Below are 24,963 nucleotides of genomic sequence, written 5' to 3'. Positions count from 1 at the left end.
TGAGACACAGCTCTGTGTCACTGTGTGTGTGTTAATGCAACAGAAGTGATGTATGACGCAAAAAGGGAGTGGATTAACTCAGTATCAGCAAAAAGACTACAGTGCCAGGATGGACGGTCACTGAATAAAGGCTTGCTTCTTGAACATTTCCAGGATTAAGTTGTCTGGTTGTACAGTATGGTTTTAGTGGGGATGAAGTCAGCTGGAACAGCTGGATAAAAGAGAAAGGGGAACTGTGCCGGCTACACCATATAACATCACTCAGGAATTCATTTAATTTAAAATTTCCACACAGACCACTTCAGAAACTACTGAACAAAATGTAGTTGAACTTCAGAATCAGAATCAGAATCATCCCTGGAGGGAAATTCCAAAACTCACATTCCAAAAGTTGAATTAAATTAACTTGTTTAGAACATAGACTGTATATAAAGATGGACAGCATGTCTCCACTTCCTCCCATGAAGCTTAAATATCTCGAATATAAATATGCGCATTCAGAGTCAGTAACGATCGAGTTGCATCCAGTAATAAGACATTAAAACCAAACATATTGGAAAAATAAAAAGTAGGACAAATATCAGTATGATAAGACTGACATAAAACTACAGCAACAGTCTTGGATAAATACATTTATTTGCTGTGTGTTTTGACTTTGTAGTTTGGTCCATCTCCCTTCCATTAACATGTCATCTATCTTTATATGCAGTCTATGGTTGTACTGCAAGTTACCAAGGAACTTGGACACAAATTGTCTCCAGCATGTTTGTCACTGTAACTGAGCAGTTATTCATTGTAGTTAATACATTAAGTGCATTGAACTTATCTCAAGTTCAGTTAACTCCTGTTTTTCAAGCAGCGGGGAAACTCAGGGGGCGTACTTTAGGTAAGTAGCCAGATGGGACGTCCCATCACTGGGAGCGGAACAGATGGTCCAGGTCTGGTGACGTTGTCGATTCATTAGCCTTGTTTATGACGTGCCCAGGGCCGCAGGTGGTGCAAGATTGCAAAATATTTCTCATCTCCATAAATATGATTTTGTAATACTCACTAACATCATTATCTCTTTCTTTTTTTTTGTCTATTGATTTCTGTTGCTGAAGAAACTGTTTGTGTGTGTGTGTGTGTGTGTGTGTTAGAGTGACTCCTGTTCATGAATTGCCCTGGTTTAATAGGTGTGTTTTTGTAAAATGAGTTCTGCTTTGCCCTTTGGTCTTGTTACTGTAATGCATGAGTCACTTTTAGTCCCGTCCTGGGCAGACGACTGTGTGTGTGGGTGGTGTTAAATGTATATAATGCACACTGCTTCAGCTCTTAAGTAAATTATGTTTCCATGAATAGAAATAGTGGCACAGATTCTGACTTGTATTTTGTTACTTGACTCAATCAGTGGGATGTGGTGACACAGACACTCCTTGACCAATCAGAAAACTTGTAGGGCCATAGACTGTATATATAGAAAGATGATGTGTCTACACTTCCTCCCTAATAAATCTCAGACATGGGTGTCGCCATTTTGAGCTCCATGTTGAATCTGTGCAGTAATGATCATAGTGGGGACACATAGAATGGAGGTCCCACTGATACATGCATTTGACCAATCGAGAGTGAGTTTCATCTGTAAATCGTGACTTTTGATATCATTCTATAGCATCAAATAAATCATTAAAATTAAACTTTTTGAAAAAAGAACTTGAGCAAACATAAGTATTACAAGATAAACCTAAACTTTTCTAATCTGTGAGATAAATGTTTCACATTTCTTTCTTGCATTTCTGGTACCACCCATATCCTATCCACTAACATGGAGGAGGCACAGTTTATTACTTATACTTTTTCTTTCAAGCAAAGCTGGTCCATATGAAAATGCACTTTACACTCAGGCATTTAAATGTGATATGGTACCCTCAGACTGTCCTCCACCAAATCACGGTCTCATCAGCACAAGTGCGGCTGACAACAAAAACATAAACAGAGGCCAATCATCAAAACTGCACTGTGATCACAAAGAGAGTGTTTGGACGAAACTGAAAAGTTTGCTTCTTCACAATTCTGCTCCCGTTTTTGTCTGCAGAGTTTTATTAAACCCATCCACACGACAACATGAGACTGACATTTTCAGACTGAGTTTTGAGAGCATGTCCACAAAGCTTCTTTTTGAGGCATGAAAAATGTCTGCTAAGTGTGGATGGAGAGCAAAACAGAGAGAGGGCAGTGTGTTTTTGTAAATGTTGATGGCTAATGTTGCGCCTGTGGCCTTTAGCACAAAGTTCAGTATATGGAAAAGTGTTGTTCGGAGAGATGTGAGGAAGCATCACTCAGCTGTGTCACAATCTTTTTCGATCCAGTGTCAGAATAGGGAGGAATGTAAATAATAGGGTGGCTGCACTGAGATGAAACATAGGCTCTCCCTAAAAGTCAGACTTATGTGGAGAGGAAGAAAAAACTGTGTGTTCACTTCAGACATGCCACCCTCAATCTGAGTAGGGCCCCATGTAATTAATCACAATAACACAGTGCATGTAAACAGTCTCTGACTTCCTACTCATTTTCTGGACATGTCACTTGTCGGCTACAGCCTATCACCTCTGTGAAGAGTCTTTATGCATCACTTATATTTCACCTTAATTTATGATTTATTGTTTGTGTTCTGCAGCTTTGTTAAGAGTCTCACAGTTCAGTGAACATGTACACCGACTACCTCTGTATACCAAACAATAATTGAGCATATTCTTGCTCCCAAGAGGAAGGAATTCATTGGTTTCCTTAATTGTTCCTCCGTCATCACTGTCAGGGCACATTTCCACTTCCTTTATAAAACAGCTAAATCAATCATGTCGCTCAAGATTGATGTTAAAAGCTGAAAGGCAGGTGTGTTTATCTTTGCAGCAGAGTAGTATGATGATATAACTAGATCTTGTTTAACTGGCTAGAAATTTGCATTTACCTAATGTGATTGATTGTCTTTTTTATAAAGCAAAGAAAAGTGTGCAGTAAATTATTCAGTGTTGTTTGATGAATTGTGAGATCCCAGCACACTCGCTACTTTGAGGTTATTTTTCAGAAACAACAGAAGCTCACTGGAGCAGGGATGTTTGATTTCAGCTTTGATGGTGCAACAGTGTGGCGACATTGCATATAAGTCCATTTTGACCCCGAAATGAAATGCCTGACTGTCACTGTGCATATTAGTACACTTTTTTTCTTACAGTCTTCTAGGGGCCTCGGGCAGGACCGGGTCCCCTAAGCCACTCTGGAATAATCCAGCAGGAGCTGTGATCCCGCTCATTAAGGAAAACCTTTATTGATTTCTCAATCTTTTGAAAATCATTGCCCCTCTGCTGATTCGTGGGGCTGAAAGTTCTCACATAATTTAGATGAACCGTCGACAGCTTAATTATTCAAATCTCATGGGGACTCCAGGCAACGAAGCATAAAATTATATTTTTATAGCCACAAAATTAAGGAATATGAATGTAACAAGAAACATAAACAAGGATACATAGTCACTAAACAAATACAGTTTCATTCGTGTAATCACAGTACTTGCTGCACTCTTGTGACTGGACTCAGTCTCATGTTTAGGAATATTACATTTTTCTCATCAGAGATAAATATACCTCACTTTCCTGAAGTAATTGGATTCCCTCGTCAAAAAAGAAAAACAAATCTAAATAGAGGTGTTTTGAGATATATATATATTTTTTTTAAATAAGCTTTGATGTACATTACAAGCCATCAGGGATAAACTCTCACTCGTAGGATGAGGCAGCGCTTTTCCTTTTTTTTGTGAAACTATGCCCACAAATAACTTTGGGTCTTCTGATTGGAGAATCCTAACATTTTAAAGATGTATACATAGAAGCATAAATATGCTCATCTCAAAGACAGGAAAACCTGGGAGAGAAGATCTCACTCCTGCAGTGGTGTAAAGCTGACTGGATGAGCACTGTGTCTGGCTGTCATGTTTAAATGCAGGTGCTTCCGGAAGCCCAAATAAATCCAATTTAAATAGCCTGTTTTAGCAGACATCAGCATCCTGAAGCTAACAGGACTGTACAGTTTATGATCCTTTGAAATTCAAAAGACAAAATGTAAAAAGAAAAAGCTGCACCAGGGTTGAAAACCTTTACTAGTCTGCCATTATATCCATAACAGTCTCCTCTGAACATACTAGTTATTTGCAAATCTCCAGTTGTACATTAAATTTATTGTAATGGAATAAAACAAACCACAACCAGAACATAACAAATCACTCTGTGCTCTGCAGTTTAATACTGAGAACTAATTGCTGCATTATGATTTTGAGAAAAAAAAAACTGCTTCATAAGATGATTTTTTTAAAAGTGAAAACCACCTGCTCCTGTGAAGCAAAACAGGAGGAGGTCAGAAGAGAGATGTGGTTAGAGGCACACAGTAAATACTATAGCAAGAAGAGCCGCGAAAAGAATAGGACAACACTCTTTGTGTCCTTGAGACTGAACTCTAAAATATGCCCCTTCTCATGGAGAAAAGTGCTGCACATAAATACACTGTATTAATATGTGTATGTGAATGGCAAAAGCACATTAGACTCAGTACTCACAGAAGAATGTAAGAATAACTTGCAGCCCACTGTTCATTAAAACCATCTCAGACAGTTGTAACTGCGGCCACGTTTGTGGCTCTTAAAACTCCATAAAGACCTTACTGTCCTCTACATGCAGTGATAATTCAGTATGATTCGGTAGATACAGCGTTTGCTTTGCATATTTACGCAGGAAGCATCCAGTTCTCTACTGCAGGGCTGTCGAACCCCTCACCTCAACCCTGACCGATCATCTGGAGATACTCTCCTAAGTAATATTCACAGCAAGTTTGGTAAATATCCATCCATGCACTGTTGAGGTATTTTGCATGTATACACATAAACGCACACTGACTCACACACAGGGGTGAAAACAATCCCCTCACTAATTAACACTCAGAAGATCGCATACCTTTGCCAAGGCCCGACAGTCCCCTTAAGAATCAATCAAGCAGCATGAAATTGTACACGTCCGTCTGCTTAATAACCAGATTTTTTCATCAAGAACTATGTATTGTTCTCTGGAAAAATGGTGAAAACATCAGAAAATGCAATCTCACAATGTTTAAGAAAGTGAAAAAAGATTCCAGGATCTGCCACTGTTCCATATCTGCACTAAAATGTATTGTGATCTTCCCAGACCAATACCAAATCCTTCCACCAAGTTTCCTGGTAATTAGTCAAGTAGTTTATGTGTAATGCTGCTAACTAACAGACAAAGAACCCTAATTAAACATAACCTTCTTAGTGGAAGTAATAAGGCATGAATGAGAACCATTTAGAATCAAGGGCAAAACTAACTTGACTCTATTCTCTTTCTATTTTCACCAAAGTTCCTTGTATCATAATTTATATGGTAAAAAATTCCAAGCAACCATCCCCCCTAGTAAAAATTAACAAATGGCCGACTGCTTAGAACCTCAGCCCTTCACACCTCATATTATCATCTCATCATCTATTCCGATGCTCAGCTCTTCCGTGTGCTCCGAGTTAATGGCAAATGTGTAACTGGCTGTTAAAAAGGGCAAGTGCAGCTGTTTGACGGGAGATCGTCTTTGAATATTCACTGTAAAGAGTTAAATAATAGTCCCATTAACTGCAGCATTACAGTGCTGCATTCTGCTCTCCAAGACACTGATGAAGGTCAGGCTTAAATGACTCCATCTCAGTCGGAGCCAGAGACTCCCAGCTTAGCCACAGCTCTGGGAACTTGCTCACAAAAAAGATTTACCCCACAATGCTGCTGGCCTAGATAGAAACACAATAGGGCGGCTGTGCATAATTTAGAGCACATCTTCCCTACATTGACAAGTCCAAAATTGAAAGGGAGCTTGTCAGCCTAATTAAGTATTCAAACGTATCATGTGATTCAACTAAGGAAAGTGAAATCAATATTTACCCACATGAACGTAATAGTCTTGTGACATAAAGCCTGGAGCTGGTGCGGGGAAGACTTAACAAGACAGACGTGTGGCCCCGAGCAGCGTTTACTCATTTAAACCAAACTGCACCGAACACGTCCTCATAACACAACATGTTTTATCCTACAACTAGCTGTTCTTGTGTAGGATTTAACTCCAGAGGATTGTGATACCAGTTGTGACAGTCCCTCAGTTAGACAGACATTAAGAGGACAGATTCACAGGTGGGGCTGTTAAGTTTGAGATTTCCTTTCTTGTTTTTGAAGTGGTTTTCATTTCCAGCTAAGCAACAACGTATAAGCGTTCTTAGCCCCACGAGGATGTCAAATCCTCACACTTGGTGTCCCGGCTACATCCCTTTTGAACATACACACTTTCAAGTGAAATTAATCAATCTCTTTATCACTTGGGCAGTGTCATTACCCAACCACAGAGTGAGAAATGAAAGTGCTAATCGCACAGCAAGTGGGGCTTTTGTGTGGGAAGGCCAAGTTTTCCTCCTCACGCTGCCTTGAAAATGCATTTTCAATTGTGTTTGTGAAGCCAGTGAAGGATGAATCGTGAGATTACCTCAAACTCCCTTTCTAGTGGAACATCATATATCAACACAGCTTTGCAGAGGTGATTTACTCTTTTAACAATGTTTTTTTGCATATAAAGTACTACATGGAAGCATAGAAAGGTATTTGTAAAAAAATCTATGCAGCACATTAGACTAAGTACTCACATAGAATGTAAGAATAACTTGCAGCCCACTGTTCATTAAAACCATCTCAGACAGTTGTAACTGCGGCCATAAATCCACAGCAGAGAATATACCACAACATGATTATTTAGGGTGCAACAATGTCTCATTAACTGTTTGACATTACCACAGCATACACATCATTATGGTAAAAATCCTCGCCCTGCTTGTCACCGCAGGGCTGAGGATGGACAGTTCGTCAGAGAGGAGGTATTATTATACTAACCGCCACTGCACTGGCTAAAAGACGTCCAATAGCAGCGTGAGGTTTATGCTCCCCAACAATGTGTCAGAAAGAGGAGGATTACTTACATTAGTTTTCCTCCTACATTATGAAGCAGTAATGAGTGGCTGACTCTGTGTGTATACAGTCTGTATATCGGAGTGAATGTGCCTGCAGCATATCTACTCCTACAAATCCTAAAGTTCCTCTCCTGCCATCATCATCTCTCTCCCAAAAGATTACATATATTTTGGGTTTTCTTTCCATGACTTCACAGTCTATGAACATGCAAATAAGTCCTCTAACTCCACCCTCACCTGCAGCTCTGACACGGCTCGTAAAACACACACTTGTTTTCTGTTTTGCAAGCTACTGCTACATAATGACAAGAAGTAATAAAGGAGTTTTTTTGGCAAGAGTGTTGGAAATCAACTCCATGGATGAAAAAGATGAGCAGATTGTAAATGGTTGTTTACAAATCATCATATCAGAGCCCTGAGCTACGTTAACAAACAGCGGATTATGTGTTTCTAATGTTAAAAACAATCTCGGCCCAGGTCCCCAGCTCTGACTTCAGTACCTTAGGTAGCTTGATAATTAGCTACACCTTCTTCTCCCCTGATACCCCTTATAAGGGAAAAAGGAAGGTTATCAGCGATATGCTGTGGTGAAACAATATGAAGCATGCACATTTAAAAAACAGATTTGGGATTTTGGAGGCCAATTAGGGAGTGAAAAAAATTACGCTACAGTGTTTCGATCAATATAAATATATATAGTTGACAATGAATCTTTAGGTGTAGTTATCTAGCCCTTATGACAAAGAAAGGTAATTGAGGCATGATATTGTACAGGAATGTTAATATGAATAACTATAAATGATTAAAAAAACAAATACAATCAAATATATCGAACTTAATTCAGGAGAATACAAATATTTTTTTCATAAAATGTAAAGACACATCCTCTGTACATGGTTTACTCTGAAAAAATATGTATTCGTACAAGCGCATATTGAAAAATATACATGGATTATATCAGACGAATTTGATCAACCAACAGATTGGTCGAACTCTAATTAAGCCTCAATTTCATTAGAGGGGGTCTTTACCAGGTGTGTTTTATTAAATACTCACATATGAACGGGATGAAAAGCAATATTTCATAAATCTGATAAATAAACAACAAAGCGGAAGGGCTTATTTCTCTGTATGGAATTGGCTGCTGAAAGACTTTTGGCTTGTAGGTGGAGAATTTAAATAGTGACAGAAACATTCATGGTGAGAAAGAAGAGATGAACATTTTTACCTGCTTTCCATGAGAAATGATGCTCCCTATGAAACACAACGTCTGACTGGACTGGACTGAAGAAGAGAGACAAGAGGAGGAAGAGGCCGAGGTAGTTCCCAGCTCGCCGCATCCAGGCAATGACCCCAAAGTCATCTTTTAGAATCATAGTCCAGCCCATTGCTTCCTCTCTTACTCCTGTGGGGGAGAACGTTTAATTCATCAGTAACTCACTCACAGAGATGGTGAGACACAAGGGAAGGGATTGCGTGTGTGTAGCACTTCAAAAATGGGGAGGCCGCTGTGTAAAAAGAAACTTCCAGCCCAGAAACATGACATTCACTGTCACCTTCAACAGTGCATCACACACGAATACTGTCATAGTCTCCGTTTGTCTTTTTGTTTTTTTAATCCAGCATACAAGTGTGATACCATGCGCGCTTCTTCTCCCTCATAGACCAAAAATAATTAATCAGAGAGGCTTGAGCGTCTCAGCCTCCCAAGGTGGATGTGGAAACATGTATTGAAGAAATGAAAGACTTTAAGCTTGGAGTAATACGGGGTATTAGTACCTTTTTATTGCAGCTCATTTATTCATATCTCCTCCTGCAGTGATTCATGTCCTAGGAGTGTTAGGGATTAGTCCAGGATTCACCAGGCCTCTAATTGTGTTGCACCAACAGCAAAATTAATGAATATGGAATTGAATTTGAAACACCTGATGCTTTGAGAGGCTGGTGTTTAGCGTTCGGGACTGTCGTGAGTCATTTTCCGAAAACTAATTTTGCTGCGCTGAAGCACTTTGGGTATTGTGAGACTTGTTATTATTGTCTTCATCATCCCACAGAGCGCTCCCTGCAGTTCGTCACTCTGCAACTGCGGAACTTGTCGCAAAAAAAAAAACTAACTTTTTGATACACGGTGAAACTTATGACTGTAACACTTACTTAAGAATAAAATGAAAAACCTGAAAAGAGAACAGAAGAAAAAATAAAGAAGTGGAAAAGGTTTATGCAGGATGGAAGAAGTTGGGATGCGTGATACACTCTTCAGGTGATGAATTTGATCCTGAACATTATGTATCTGCATGAAAAAATAATCTTTTAATTTCTTTTTCTTTTAATGTTACAGATCACTGCAACACATTTTATGTTGATAAATAAATATCGCGTCTTATGGTAGATTAACTACATGACAGCCATTTGAGATGTAAGATTATTCACACATGCTGAGTGCTGAATTAGTATTGCCTGATTTCATTCAGGTAAATGAGATTTCAACTTTGCCACTGCGTTTTTGGTGGGGGCAAATGTTGTTTAATGAGAAAGAATTGCGAGGGTGAAGATGGCTCGGTGCCCAGACGTGTGCTGCCAGATGCCTGCTTTTTGATGGACTGTCCAATTTTCCTCCAGGTTTGATGTGTTATTCTATAGTCAAACTTTGATCTCCTTAGCGTCAGAGGAGCTTTTGCATTCAGTCCAAAAACAAACATGTTTGGCATTACAAAATACAACTCTTGTTTGAATGTCCTACTGTATCTGCAGCACAGAGCTCACACAAACTGTACCAGCACAGGCGTTTGAAGTGTGCCAACCTACAGAATAACAACAGCGTGAAGTGTCCTCTCTCTATGTTAAAGAACTCATCCACATTGAATAGAATGGATGTACTGTTTGGTTTTTTCAAGCTGCCTTTGTCTTCCATTTTTTTGTTGGCCAGGAAATTATTCTGTTTGGATGAATGAGCAGAGTTGGCGCTTACGCAGCCATATGCCAATTAGACACCTCTGGCTGCTGATTACTAGCCAACCTCTCCGGCTGGAACTGCTCTGGAAGCCATACCTGACTGCACCCAGATTACATCCCCCCTCTAGCCAGTCTAATTTGACTATTCATGGGACAAGCAGCGTTCTCCATCGACTGACGGAACATGTCACAACTGAGTGAAAAACAAAGTCGTGAACAGAAATGATGAAGGCAAGGGAATGACCCGCAGACATCTTTTCCTTGTGTTAGATGTGTCTGCAATAATGCTTGCTTTTCTTCAAGCCTATCAGTTTGAAGAATTGGTGACAATTGCGCTCACACAGCTCAGACTCAGGCTCAGCCAGTCTGTGGCTCCCTGTAGACAAAGAACACTGACTATCCTGAAAATCTTAAAGCTGCTAAATATCTGGGTCAAAGGAATCGTGCCAGGCTTTCAGCGGCCACAGGAAACCTGGCAAACAGCAGCGTGGCTCAGATGCTGCTGTGCATCCTATTAGATACTCCATGATCTGATGGAATGCAATCTGCCTCCCTGTCTCCTGCGGTCCTCGTCTGTGGCACACTCTCCGGAGAGTGAGGACCCCGCAGCTATCGTAAGGGAACAGATGAGCGCCACTTCACAGCCTCCCCTTTCACAGGTGGTCACAATAATTAATGTTTGATTAGATCTTTCCAAATGAATGTCAAAAGCTAATTTGGTGAGCCAAGGCTCTGAACAATCACCAAGCGATCCCCTGTACTCTCTTTAAATAAGCCAAACACCCAGTTCTGTCTGGAGTGGAAACAAAGGCCTTTGATCGCAGCCCGTTTAGCAGTGATACAGCCCTCTCCCCTGGATTTCCATGCAATTATGTCGCCAACCGGTTAAGTCTCCCGTCACATTCTCAGCTTAAATTCCTGCTTGCGCTCTTCTTTGTGTACATCCAGTGTATTCAGGTTACCGCAGCTGCAAGTATTTTCCCCCACATTGTGGTGCATGTAATTGTTTTTGATTGGGTTTGGCAATGTGTAGACGGATATCCAAATAAGCAGATTTCTTGCAGATGTTTTCATTGGCAGGAATGACCGTGACCGCAGTGAAAGAATCAGAAATCCAATGCAAAACACAGTTTTTCTTTCCTTTTTTGTATTTCTTTGATCACAGGCCTGTAAGAGCAGCTGCACTCAGCTGTCACTATACAGGCTCATATTTAAGAATACTTCTGTCCATCTTCCTTTTGTTCCTGAATTCTTTTGGCACAATTTGCATTACTCTATTCAGACCCTGTAACAAAGACAACTCCCCAGTTTGACTGGCTGAACAGACAGTGACAGCTCAGACTCATACAATGTACCACATTTATCACTTTGTAAAGGTTGAGTCTCTTGGGGCAGATGAATTTATATTAAGTGGGCACTGCTCATTGAAAAATAACTAATACTTGTGGACAGATCAACAGGTCAAGTGGTGAGTCCTATATTCCAGAGGGTCTGATATCAGCATCAGAAATGTCTCATTCTGCCATAAATGCCACTGGCGAGTACACAAATCTATGTGCAGATCTGATATCCCATCATTCAAGTATATTCCTGTCACCCTGAAAAAAATGCAATTTTATTTTCCATAGAAATCACTTCTTCTAGAAAACAGTTGCACTGTACTGCCACTGGGAAGTACTGTTTTTAAAGCAGACAAGAAGAAGTGATTTCTGGGTAGTTGAGCACTGGCCAGAGCTAGCAAGCAGTAATTTACACTGGAAAGTGCAAGACTTCAGGTTCAAGATATTTAAAAGAAGCTAATTGTTGTGTGTTCCTCAGTTATGACAGTGAGACAAGATAATTAAAGAAATTCTATGACATTGCTTGTCTGTATATATTTGTTGGTCAAAGGGTTTAACATGAGTCAGACCATACAACAATGATAGTAATCATCACATCCAGGGTTAGTCATATACAGATTTCAAAATATACTATAGCAGCTGTTCTTTTAAATGCGCTCAAATCAGATTGGTACTCTGTATCGATCAATATGCAAAGCCCCGGTGTGGAGGTCTAGGTGCTGGAGGTCTGGACACTAATGCAGGAAATCCATTTGCATCCCAACTCAGACCACCCATCAATGTTGTATTTAACGTAACTCGAATCTTGTTTTTGTTGCTTTGCTTAAGCCAAACCTTAAGAGGTTGATTATCCTCATAAACAACTGCAATCACACTTTAATACATCATACATAATATACACTGTACCTGAGCTAGATGACAGCCAGTCATCCCTTTGGGTGATCTGGTTGGTGCAGTGGCTGATGCTTCTCAGTTTTTTTTTTCTTTTTTTCACAGAAGACAGGAGCAGGGCAGAGGAGACTTTAAGTCTGACAGGGATGGTAAATCAGCAGCGCCAGGTCTTCCGCCTGAAGCATCATGCAGTAGCTTAATCCTGTGTGAATCAAAGTGTAGAGGGCTGGGATTGTGTCACACCTCCGGCAGCACCGACTGGTATTAACTCCCGGGCGCTGTCTCAGTCAAGTGCCTACCCACTGACGTTCCGTGTGGGGTTAGCACAGGAGTCAGCCTGGGATACTGGGTCTGAGGTAGAAGAAGAAAGACGAAGACACATATAAACATCAGATACTGCTGCGGAGTAAAAAAAACTCTTTATGTGATGAAATTCTCAAGATTATATTTCTTTCACAGCTGTGCATTGTGCATGTGTGCTACACAGCTACACACTAACATGAATGAATGACAGTGTGTGGATACAGGGAGGCTTCATCAAGATGCATTACCTGCCGGCAGCGTCTTTTCAATTTATATGCTATTAGCACACATTGGTCCAGATGCATGACTTTGCTCTGATTTATAATCCATTCATCTGCCCTGTCATATTCATTACAGCATTCATCTCAGAGGGTGAGAGCTTCTGTGCATAAAGGATTGTCATGTTTCTCAAATTTAGACTTGCTCCAGTTATAAAGGGAAGGGCAACGTCACTTGTGCATCACATTAGCGGCACAGCGTTGGATGTTGTTTGTGAATTTTACATAAACCTGCAAGGCTTACAGTGATGATTTGTCATTGCCTGTGACACATTCTGACAGTGATACCAAAGACAAGAGCGCGGTCCAAGAGTTGCAGCTCAAGGTTTTGTTCTCCTATGACATTCAGTGATTACCTGTCAACCCTGCAGCCAAGCCTGTTCTGAGAGCTCTTCCAGAAAAAAAAAAAAACACAGTCTATTAACACCTCCTGCCTTTGTGTCCCCATCCACCCCCACCCGCCTCCTCAGTGGCCCCCAACTCCCTTATTGACCTTCCTGGCAATACCAACCTCAGAAAACCCCAGTGACCCTGAACTTATTTCCCAAGGCATTTAAGTCCTTTTGCCTTGCTTTTCCATTGTGGCTCAAATGAGCTCATCCTTGGAGCCGCACTTCTCCTCCCACTGCTGGCAACTAAGTAAAAGCCCACAAATAGAAAGGAAGAAAGGGTCTCCAGGAGGATGAAGAAAAATCAACTGAGAACATGCTATTCATTTAATCTTTATTCAATCTCAGCTTTACACTTTGATTACAGTCAGTGTGTGGTACCTCTGTTTTCTCACCTCTTGAGGATTGCTGCATTCGTTTGATAGTGCAGGAAATCTTGTTCGCTACTGTAAGCAAACCACTTTTAAGAAATCAAAATAAATATATTAAATTAAAACTAATCTCTATAAAAAATATCTGAATGTGAATATGAAGAATATTTTGGAAAGAGACAAGATTTTGGGGCCGGATGCCTTTAGGTTTCCATTTCTAGTTTGACCAATCACGTTCAGGCAGGCTCTGGTTGCATTGCATTGCATTGTTTGCAACAGTCCATGTGGAGAGTTACAGAAGCGAACACACTGACATTGAAATGCATTGGCTATCCGCTTTTTAATTTATCTACATTCATATGCAGATAGCTGTTAATATAGATGAGTCCAAATGTCTTCTGGGCCTAAAACAACTACAAAAAGTAAAACGTTCCAAAAGTAACACAAAACAGTTTGTGTTTTGTGAGGAGAAATGTTCAACTGATGTGATGATCAGAGAAACTAGTCAAATTGTAAACCGTGTATGACAATAGAAAACGTCCTGGCCCAGATATCCCAGTCTACACTGGAAGACCCAAAATAATGGCAGTTGCCCCCAGAGGTTAATTTGTTGTTAGATGATAGTCGATGGGCTCAAAGATTGGTAAAAAACAATCCAACAAAATTAAACACAAATATGACAAAACGTAATACTCCTGTACACAAATCACAGCAAAACGAAAATATATATTACTTCATTTGCTGCTACCTGGATAACTTTGGGAGACATTTTGCTGATTTTTTTATTGATTATAGCATAAAATGGTGGTAATCTGTTCAAGTGGGTGGATGTTAAACTTGCCTCTTTCTTACGATTCACCGGTTATCAAAAAATGATTTTATAACTACGACGATTTCCTGAGCAGGCTTGGCAGCCTTTATAGACTCAAACATGCCATTTATCATAAACCATTTTTTCCCCTACACGTCAGCAGCCAAACATCAAATACAACTCATCAGTAAAACAGGCCATATAGTGTGTAATGCTTCCAGAAATCGCTTTCCCAGACAGGTAAGATGTTGCATGTGGCTGTTTCTTAAAGAGAGAGGTATCTCTACTCTGCCAGCAACTCAAACAGTCTGGCAGGCCCAGCTGCTGTTCCTGAAGCCAGGGTTGTGAACTCAATCAGCTGCATGTTTATCGGTGTGGTCCTGAACATACTATGGCTCTTTTTGCCTGCCTCCCCCTGCACTGTAGGTGCCCTGGTACGGCCAGTTAAGCGAGCTGACAGGGTCACAGCATTGATAACGGCAAGAGAGAGTTTTAAGTCAGCAGTGCTCACCCAGCCTTCACCACAAAAAGATCAGTTAAATGATTCCATCCATCTGATCCTGAATATCCGTCTTTCCCCCTCACAGAAACTGGGAATTGGCTTCAAATCCTTTAATCTCTATATTGTGTCATTTTCTTTCTCTTTTTCCGTTTCTGCTATTGAATTATCAGGCCTGGAAGCACACGCGTCTTTAGAAGATTGCTGAATTGCAGTGATTAATTACAAAGCAAATGTGATCAGACAGGGTAAATTTGAAAAAGGAAAAAAAAAAAAAGGAAAAGTCACCAGGATGTGTAAATATGGCCACTCCGCAGAGAATCTCCTAATCAAATTAGTTACATCAAATACCATTACAGAGGGGAAATCTTTACTTCAGTTACACTTAAGTTTATTTTTAATATGAGTCGCAATCTGCTAAATCCTACATCATCACATTCACAGCATTTCTTGGTAAACGATTAAGATCTGAGGAGAAAGTAAAAAATCAAAGCAAATCTGAAGCCCGCAGCTGTGTTAATATACAAGCTGGTGTTACACGCTGCTCAGAGTCATCTGATCCAGAATCAGAATTGCCGCGGCGTGTGATCAATTGCAGCTCAGCCTCACATGTTTATCAAAACAATCCTGAGTCGGTCAGAGACAGGAGCTTTCTAAGAGATAAATTGATGTGCTTCACTGTTAAGAGACCCTGATGTATAACAGAGAGCACCTCGATGCATCAAAGCCGATTTAGGCGCATTAAAGGTGTTTAATTTCATTGTGAGATATTTATGCACCATTTACTCGCTGACACAGTCCCCTGCTCAAAATGAATCATTGGGCTTTAGAGAAAAAGGACGTTAATTGATGTGATGCCTAAAACAAAGATACAGAGCATTGTGTTGTTAGCCACATAATTCTCAATGAACATTTTTTAATAAATAAATAATGTATTAAAGGCATGAATAGGGATATCAGAGAATGTTAAATTAGCTCAGAACAAAAGCAGAACAAAAGCGGTAAAATGCTAAGCCTTTTCTATTTATTGGTGTGAACGTGTTTAATAAGTCTCAGTGGAGAAAAAACAAAAAGTGTTAACAGTTGCTTTAGGTAAAAGGACATCTCTCATCCTAATTTTAATTGGTTATGTTTTAGGTACTTCATCGTCAGTCCAAATAAAGTAACTACATCCCCTTGAGAAGCCACTGCAGCATCTGAAAAACAGAGTAAAAAGGGATTTGCAGCAAAAAGAGGCACAGAAAAAAACAAATGTCTCTGCCTTCTGAAGCAGAGCTGGGAAATTATTCCACAAAAGACAGAATGAGAGCGATGGAGAGCTTGAAAGAGAAACAAACCGTTTCAGGATAATCGGATTTGTTTTTGTGTGGCTGTTCCACCTGGCCTCCCAGCCCCGACCTCCCCTTCATTAAAAAAGCTTATAATTAACGCAGCACTGGCTGTAATCCTGGTCACTGTGTCTCACTTCTCCTATTGATAAGAGCGTCTCATGGGACTGGGGGTAAGCAGGTGAGCGTGTCTGAGTACCAGCTGCTGAGGAACCAGAAGGGATTGTCGCCCAGAGAGGGAGCCATAAGCATTAGCGAGGGAGGGATGGCGTGACGGCGTCAGGATTAATTTTGAGTTTGCCTGGCTGCTGACGCAGGCTGATAACATGGGTCAGCAGCTCCAGACACACCTGGACCCTGAAGCCACAAGTGTCCTGGTGGAAAATAACGATTAACGTACCAAGAGCTGAGTGTATTTATATCTGTGTGTATGTGTAAGTGGGGTAGAGGAGTTGATACCTGCCTAGCATGTAGAAGATGACCACAGATGCTGAAATGTGTAAAAAAGTCAATTATACAGCAGGTGAAAAATGTGGATGAGAGGGGAACCATGGGTGAAATTAAAATTCTGGTTCTTGTGATAAGTGGTGATGATGTTCTGTTCCTTTGTGAAAGTGGTCGTCTGGGGTTGTGGAAAAAATGTCAAAATGTTCCAGCGTGCTGGAGAAAGAGGAGGTTGTGTGATGTGTGAAAAAAGAAGAGCTTGAAATGGAGTTTGGAGTTTGACATGTAAGACAAGGTAGCTTCTGTAGTTTTCTCAGTAAAAAAAGAAAGATAGAAAGTTGGACAGCTTGAAAAGCCCATCACTGTATCAGCCAATCAGCAACAGGGGTATTCATACCTGTGCACAGGACAAGGGGGGACAAGGGGCAGAGGTCTCTGAACGGTCACACACAGTTTATGCTAACAGTGCCCTAATCCTCTTTCTTCGGCCATTTTTAATAAAACCTTTGGAAGCATGACCCGCTACATCTCGAGATAATGTCTACTATCAAGGGATGGTACCATAGACTACAGCTAACCAAAACAAAATAACAAAATAATGAACGGGCAGAGACTCGCAAGAACATCCGTGAGTCTTTTCTATTCACTGTCCAATATATAGTGCTACTTGACAATAACAATAACACTCCATGTTCTGTTTGACCCAAATTACCCGATTCCAGTTCAAAGCAGCCTTGCATATCAAATATGTAAATTGTACTCTTTGCTCAATATGCAGAATATGATATTTATAGATCAAAGTGTGATGAAAATTTCCAAATAAAGTCTTTCAACAAAACCACAAGAGGTCAACCAGCACAAGCCGGTGCACTGACAGTCCAGACAAGCTGAAAACAACTCTAACTGGAGCTTGGAGGCATAAATTATGACATCATAATTTGCAGATCCGGAGACAAAGCTTAGTTCATGCATAAAGGAAACGGAAATGTTTTGTATTCTTAGCGATCAAAAACATTATTATTATCTTTCCCTGTCCCACAGTTTTAAATGTCAGAACATTATGTTCACTTTGTTCACTGACCTTTCCAAACCCATCAACACTGTCAGAGGCACTAATAACCCAGACATGCACGGCAATGTCACACTGTGCTATCTACATATTCAAAAACAATGAGCCAATTGCTACGTGATGAACTATGGTGTTGATTAATGGGCTGAAAATCAATATGCATGTGTGACATTATCAATCCAGAGAGGATGGGTGGGAGAGATGGCAGCAGACATCAGGGGGGATGCACGATCGTTTTACACGACATTGAAAAGGGAACATAAGTTGAAGTTGTCAAAAAGAAACAGCTCACACACAATTAAACATTTTCAAAACCTCAAAAGATTTGACAATTCTCAAACACAAGTTCCTATCAGGCATAATCGATGAAACAAAACCAAGACCTGTACTGATAGACACAAGTAGGCTCATGATGTGCACACACACACAGCTGGACAAAAAAGCACACTTTTATAAACCTCTGAAGTATCGTCCATGAAATGGGTAGAGTCTATCTCCACTGCATCGCTGCTCGAAGTTCACATTTTGTGAGACGAAGGGGAAACAAGTTGGCGCTTTGTGCTTCAAGAAGGCACCAGCATTGTGCCGAGTGATAAGGGCTCAGGACAATGGAGAGAGGCTGTGTGAGAGACCGGATGCTGAGTCTGTCGCCATCTGGATTATCAGAGTGCAGCCATGGATAGAGAGGAGAGAAGAGGAGATGAGAAAGGAGACCAGCCCGGCATCTGTGACGGAGAATTATGGTTCCGAGTGGAGGGAAGGCACTCAAACGGGCGACTTCCTTTATTGATTGATGGGTGTTCCATGAGATTAAACTTTAACCTCATATTGATCTGGTTCACTTTGCAAGCGGAGATACAGGGGAAGTGCACTGGTCTCAAGACAGCTGTTACACCTCCCCACGCTGGTTTCTTGATTTTAAATATTGCTATAAGGGCCTATTTGTCTGGTTTGTATGCATGAGCCCACAGACAGCAGGCTGAAAATAATAAGGCAATATGCTGCGGTGGCGGTGAATATCAGTGCTGCGGTCAACTCTTTCTGTCAGGTATAAGCAAAGCAAAAATAAATGTTTTATTTACAAACAATGTCTGACCCAGATCTGACAGGCACCCATGCATGTGCACTGCAAATATGCCAGCTCTGCAGGCTCGCCAATAAGATAACTGATGTCACTCACAAGTGCTGGCACAGGCTGATGAGCAGGAAATGGAGATGATAGAATGCAATTTGTCACTCACTGCATGGATGTTTATGTAGAGTGTAGCATGAAAGGGAGCAAGTACCTACTCTGGTATCGAGTGAGCACACAATGTTTTGGCAGCTGCAATTAGGCTCTTTACTGAGCCTGTGAGCATCTGAGGAAATAAAAAAAACTGCCTTCACTGCTCGCAGGCTTTAAAAGAATTTGTGAAGATTATTCTGTGAATGATGGAAACATAATGATGACAGGAGAGGGTGGTGCTTTCGAATTATGGCAACATGCACATTCAATCATTCATGCCTCCCTGCTTGATGATCGGCTCTGCGGTTCCATACTCACACTTTAGCAAACGCTACAGGAAAACCTCATTTGCAAGAGGAGGTGGATCATGATTTCGATCATGATTTTGCTAGTTCTTACGTCCTTTATGTCTATTCCGACTATTCTGTCTTCCTGCTGCTACATAAAGTTTTAATGTTAGAGCCAATTTGCTTTAATCACCAATTTCCTCTGCAGCTTAAAACTGGCCTTGTGGCCTGGACTGGTCCTAAACTATTTACTTACTTTAACTATATATTGCAGAGGCTACATTTTGCTATCAGCTATAAAGATTTTGTAAAAAAGATGAATAGTAGTTATAACTGTGAAGGGTGTTTGTGTGGCAGTTAGTGTATTATATACATCCACAACTTGTTTGTTCTTTTTTTATCATACTCAAGACACTAACTAGGTTGTTGTCGTGCAGCTAAAACATGGTAACTACAGCAGCAGTACTTTTCGTGATGTAGATATAGATGGACGGTGCGTCTCCACTTGGATACATATTGAGCCAGAGTCTGCACAGCAATGATCGGGGGATGGGTGGTATCAAGGTCACACAGACACATGCTCAACCAATCTAAGTAAGTCTCAGCTGTCAATCATGACATATCACCCTGCTTTTATAGCATCAACTAACTCATTAAAACCAAACTTACAATGTATGAACACTTGAACATATACTGTATCAGTGTGATAAGAACTAAAATAACTGAAAGCATCTTTTAATAAAATGTATTTGACATGTTCTTTGACATTTTTGTTTGGTGCGTGTCCCATCCATGGAGAATATCATTTACAGGGTTTACAACCTTTACTGCAGGAAGCCACAAGGTGGCGATCAAGATGTTTCAGGCTCCACATTTGGGGAGCAGTCATGTCGTCGATCTTTTTATACAGTTTTTGACGAAGATGTGCAAACAATAAAAAATTATATTGGGCTAAAAAACAGTGTGATAGGTCAAAGTAGCATTGGTCTGATATAATGAGCTATATAGTGAGCAATTAGTAGTAGTAGTAGTAGTAGTAGTAGTAGAAGTAGTAGTTCAGATTTATGGTAAAATATGTTTGTTTTGTTTGCAAGTAAACATATTGTATATGAATTTAGACTATAAATGGTGACATGATTTACTACTCATTTTATAAATATACAGACAGGTTTGACAGATACAAATAGAAGCTCTGTGTTACACTCCTTTAACGTGCATCCAAGAAAATAATTATTATATAAAGTATCAATCACAAGCATTGCAAGCTGAGGACACTCAAAACGTAATAACAAGAACAGCAAGGCTGTGCCTATATTGAAATATGGAAGTAATATATGATCTTTCAGCTCAAAGTATGAACAGAATATCATAATGACATGTCCTAGCTTTTCAAAAAAGATGGATGTAGAAAATTATTTCATACAGAAAAATACATGTTGGATGTGGTTCAGAGGAGCTGGAAAGTGGTTTTAGCTCTGCGTTTCAGTGCAAGGGTTTGACAGGCAGCTGTCAGCCTTTTCTTTTAAAACCGAGCAAAAGATAAGCTATTTCTATAATTCCATTGCAAAGTGGTTTGATAAAAAAGTAGCTATGGCCTAAGATGTGGCTTATGGAAAATGACGTTGAAAGAAATGTTAACTGGGTGGCTGACTGAAACAGTTATTCAGTACAAATAACACTGTGAGCACCCTTGGATGTGGTGGGTGCACAAAGGAAGAGCTAGCATCTTTTATGTGTGGTAGTCACAAAGCCTCAGAGTCAGACCTTCTGGTGTCACTACGACAAATAAGACATTACAGAGTGAATGAGGGTTAATTTCTCCCATTGTGAAAACCATCAAAGCCCATTACTGGGATCAATACTAACAGTCCTATTGAGTGTCATGATCTGTGTACCCATTGGTTGGTTGCAGCTGGATGGAATACTGCTGTCATCACCTTAGTTTCCTGTTCATTCAAACTTGTACAATCATAATCAGTAAGTGATTTGTAGGGGATAAGGGGGAATGTCATCCCCTTTATATCAAAATGACAAAAAAAATGATCCCCTCGATAACTTGTCGATTCTTGAGAGCAGTTGAACATCTAGGCTGCTGACCAGACCATGGGATTCGCAGTTGATTTTTAAAAGTGGAAACCAAATGGCATCCAAAAGAAAAGGACAGTGTTCTTTGCCTTGCTCTCCTTCTCTCTCCTACACAAACACACTGACCCTTACAGACAGTACCCTTCAGACTGACCATCAGTAGCACCGGCAGAGAAGCAAGATGTAGCATATACTTGGTAGGTACCCCTTCTGCTGTGCACATTCATGCATCAAGCATCTTTACTGCAGGGGTGCTAAGAATATTTTTACTATGAAACATGTCTAATTGGGAGACACCTTTTGTTGCCCAACATAAGGAAGCACAGAGTCCTAATTAGAGATGTACACGGGATGAATTTAGAGTCAACATACTCATCAGAGCTGAACAGGGAAATTTTATTAGCTGTAATAAAACAAAAACAGCATGTTCCTCTTTCTCTGCAGCATATTAACATGGCTGAAATATGTACAGTGCTTTAATAGTTCCTCTTTTATCACAACAGAGGATTTTATGTTTTGCTCTTGTAGAGGCAGGTGCAGTCAATATATATTCCTGATCACGATTACTACAGTGGCGCCTGAGGACAAAGCCCATACAAGAGAGAAAGCACAAACATTAAGGTAAATGTGCCTCTAATTCCAGGAATGTTATAAGAAAATACACAAATAGGGAGAACCACCACAAGTTGAATTCCTCCAGGATGCTCCTGGCAGTGGTGGGTTTAAAACTGATCTCACCAGGATGCTGGGACACTGACCAATGGGGAATCTCAGTAGCTGGACTGGAAGCTGCTGAGGTGCCCCGGAAATCTCTACCCATAGACTGAGCAGCTTTCCAGACTGACATTATCTGAATAAACTGGCCATGTCTTACAAACCTTAACTGCAATGTTCTTTCTCTGAAAATAAATGAAGGTAAGTTAGGTAAATAAATCCTGACTGGTGGGCAAAAGAATTTGTAATGCTACTGCTTATCTAAATTTAATCCATCAACCCTTAATGTCGGTGCTTTCTCTCTCGTATCTGAGCTTTTTGTTATGGGCCACCATCGGTTAGGGTTTAAGAAGGTTACACCAGTTCTGGTCCAAATAAGGCCACTCTTTTTTGCCTCACTCTCTCTGTACCTCATGTTTTAAAAAATGGCTCCTTTTGTGTTTGCTGTAGACACTTGTAAAAAGCCAATAAGACACATAAAGGAGGGTTTGCTTTCTTAAGCAGTTAATCCATCACACTGCCAAGTGTCAAATACGACAGAAAACCAAACGTTCTCATGTAAAAATGACACACTGATACAACCAGGTTTTAATACCAGGCTGGAAAAATACTAAATTTAAAGCCACTGTCATTGACTGTGTTCCTATTGGAATGCTGCTTTAATTCAACCTTGAATTCTTCATTTCATTTAAGAAGTATGTTAGTATTGATTTAACAAGTTATTGTGATGTTATAGGGATGAAAACCTAAATCATTATGTGGCTCCTGGCTGCTTTCATTATCCCCTACAAGGATTTTAATAATTGATTGTGTATTAGCAGAAGCTTAACCTTTATGGAAGAAACTCTGCATCACTAGGCCACATTATCTTTAAATAAGATCCATTACTTAGCCAACAACAATCTACAGTTTCTTCGACTAAAGACACAGCCTGCCACTGTGCTATACGACTGCAACACACCTCTAAAACAGCATTAAGATTCATACCTCATTTGTACCTCATTTGCGGTGTCCCACAGGTTTGAAGCAGATGTAAATGTGTTTCTATTAAAACATAAAGATAAAGAGGATAGAAACATTTTTCACAAAATGTAAACTTGAAATGTGTAATCTGCAATTACAGAAATGATCTGAGGTATTCCGTGAGGAACACAAAGGAGGATCATTAGTCAGTTTTCCCACACTCTTGCTTTCTGGTGGGCTTAACATATATTTATCTGAATTACATCCTGGAAAGTGAGTTGAGTATAAGGACACAGTCTCACATCACGTGTCTGACATTAACTGAAAGGTTCATAGCATTCCAGTTAGAAGAAGTGGAGCAATTAGACATTTTATGTAGACATATACATAACATTGTCACGTTATTTGAGACAAACGTTAAAGATTTCAGACCATTAGTAAAGAGACTAAAATATTGCCTGTAGTCACATTTTTAGGTCTGTGGAGGAGGTTATTTTTCCAGCCCTGTTGGTTGTTTGCTGTTTTCAATGAAAGTTGGTAGGAATGGCCAAGAAAGAAAGCCATTACATTTTGACATGGCTCTGGATTAGGGGGCAGATCCAGGAATTTTCTATCACTATCCTTAACATTGTGAGAAGTGAGGTCTTTGTTGACATTTTTAATTGAAAAAAAACACTATTGTAATTTGAGTGTGGGCAATTTGGTGCAGCAGAATTTAAAGAGTCTGTTGGGCCTTGGTGGAGGTACTGTATGTGCTCTACTGACTCCCATTCCAGATATGAATGTAGCGCTGTATACCAAAGGCAACAAAGGACAATAATGGAGGTAACATCTGGCAATGCCAACATCTGGCAATGTCAACTTTCATAATACAACTCCTTGTGGTAGAGAGCCAACAGGTCAATGGCAAAACATTTGAGAACTGGGCCCAGTTTATCATCTAAGATTCTCTCTTATCATGCTGAAAGTTAAAGTAGGACTGAAAACACTTCCACCTCAGACTTAGAAATAGGAAACAACCTGCAGCAGCAGCAGCAGCAGCACAGCATGACTTAGGACATGAATCTATACAAACATAGAAACATTTTCATCCTCAGTTTGACCGACCAGGATGCCCCATCACCGCATAAATCTTTCACAGCTCCTGCTTTACAGTACAACCCAGCATTTAAAAGCACTGTCTTGGAAGTAACTGTTGTTGCACAGAGAGGCTCCTCATGCCAGAGAGACACGAAAGAATCAGCTGCAGCTGACCAAAGACTATTCCTGCAATAACTGTACCATGTGCAACAGCACTGTGACTCTCTGATCTCGTGTCAATGATCCATGGAATCTTTCTGAAACCTTAGACATAAGGGGAGCTTGGAGGATAATGCATGGAGCTTTGAGCTGTGAGCACCGAGATGTACAGCTATGTCACTGCTGCGGCTGACTGTCTTCAGAGCTTTAAAACACTGTGTGAAGAGCAAGATAACAGAAATAATAAACGTAAAATCACACAGTGCACAGAGACTTTTATAGGTTTAAGTAAATATACGACAACAAATACCCACAGTGTATGTGCATTGAGTATCATCACCAGTGGGACTGTCTCCATTACCTGAGATGTGGCTGTTGTGTTGAGTGCAGCAGTTTAATTATTGGTACAAGACAGACAGACTTCTAAGTATCTGAACTTCCCAGCTAACAATCCAATAAAATGTTGATAAGATGTTGGTGTGTATTTAAGCCTGGAAAACTGGCAAACAAGTTCATTTCATTGTGAATTGTTGTCAATTATGAAGATGGATAAATCCATTCTTCCTAATCTACACTTAAAGATCCAGTGTGTAAGATTTAGGTGAAAGGGAACTATTGGCAGAAATTTAATGTAGAATAATCCTCATGATGTTTTCTCTAGTTCGTTTCATCTAAATTGTATGAATTGCATTGTTTTCTTTACCCCAGAAAAGGCCCTTTATATTCAAATACTTTTTAT

At 40.2% G+C, this 24,963-nt stretch overlaps 1 protein-coding gene across 1 annotated transcript in view; it reads right to left on the bottom strand.

Annotated features, from left to right (window-relative positions):
• The window catches only part of thsd7ba (thrombospondin, type I, domain containing 7Ba), a 183,610-nt gene that overhangs the window by 132,537 nt on the left and 26,110 nt on the right, over positions 1-24,963 (bottom strand). Inside the window, exons 2-3 of the mRNA XM_069533160.1 lie at positions 12,235-12,570; positions 8,265-8,441 (exon numbers count right to left, since the gene is read on the bottom strand). Of these exons, the coding sequence (XP_069389261.1) occupies positions 8,265-8,424 (160 nt within the window). The 5' untranslated portion in view covers positions 8,425-8,441; positions 12,235-12,570. The remainder of the gene's footprint in view (positions 1-8,264; positions 8,442-12,234; positions 12,571-24,963) is intronic.

This window comes from Paralichthys olivaceus, chromosome 10 (assembly GCF_024713975.1).
Source record: "Paralichthys olivaceus isolate ysfri-2021 chromosome 10, ASM2471397v2, whole genome shotgun sequence".
NCBI lineage: Eukaryota > Metazoa > Chordata > Actinopteri > Pleuronectiformes > Paralichthyidae > Paralichthys > Paralichthys olivaceus.
This window is presented reverse-complemented; position numbering and strand designations above follow the sequence as displayed.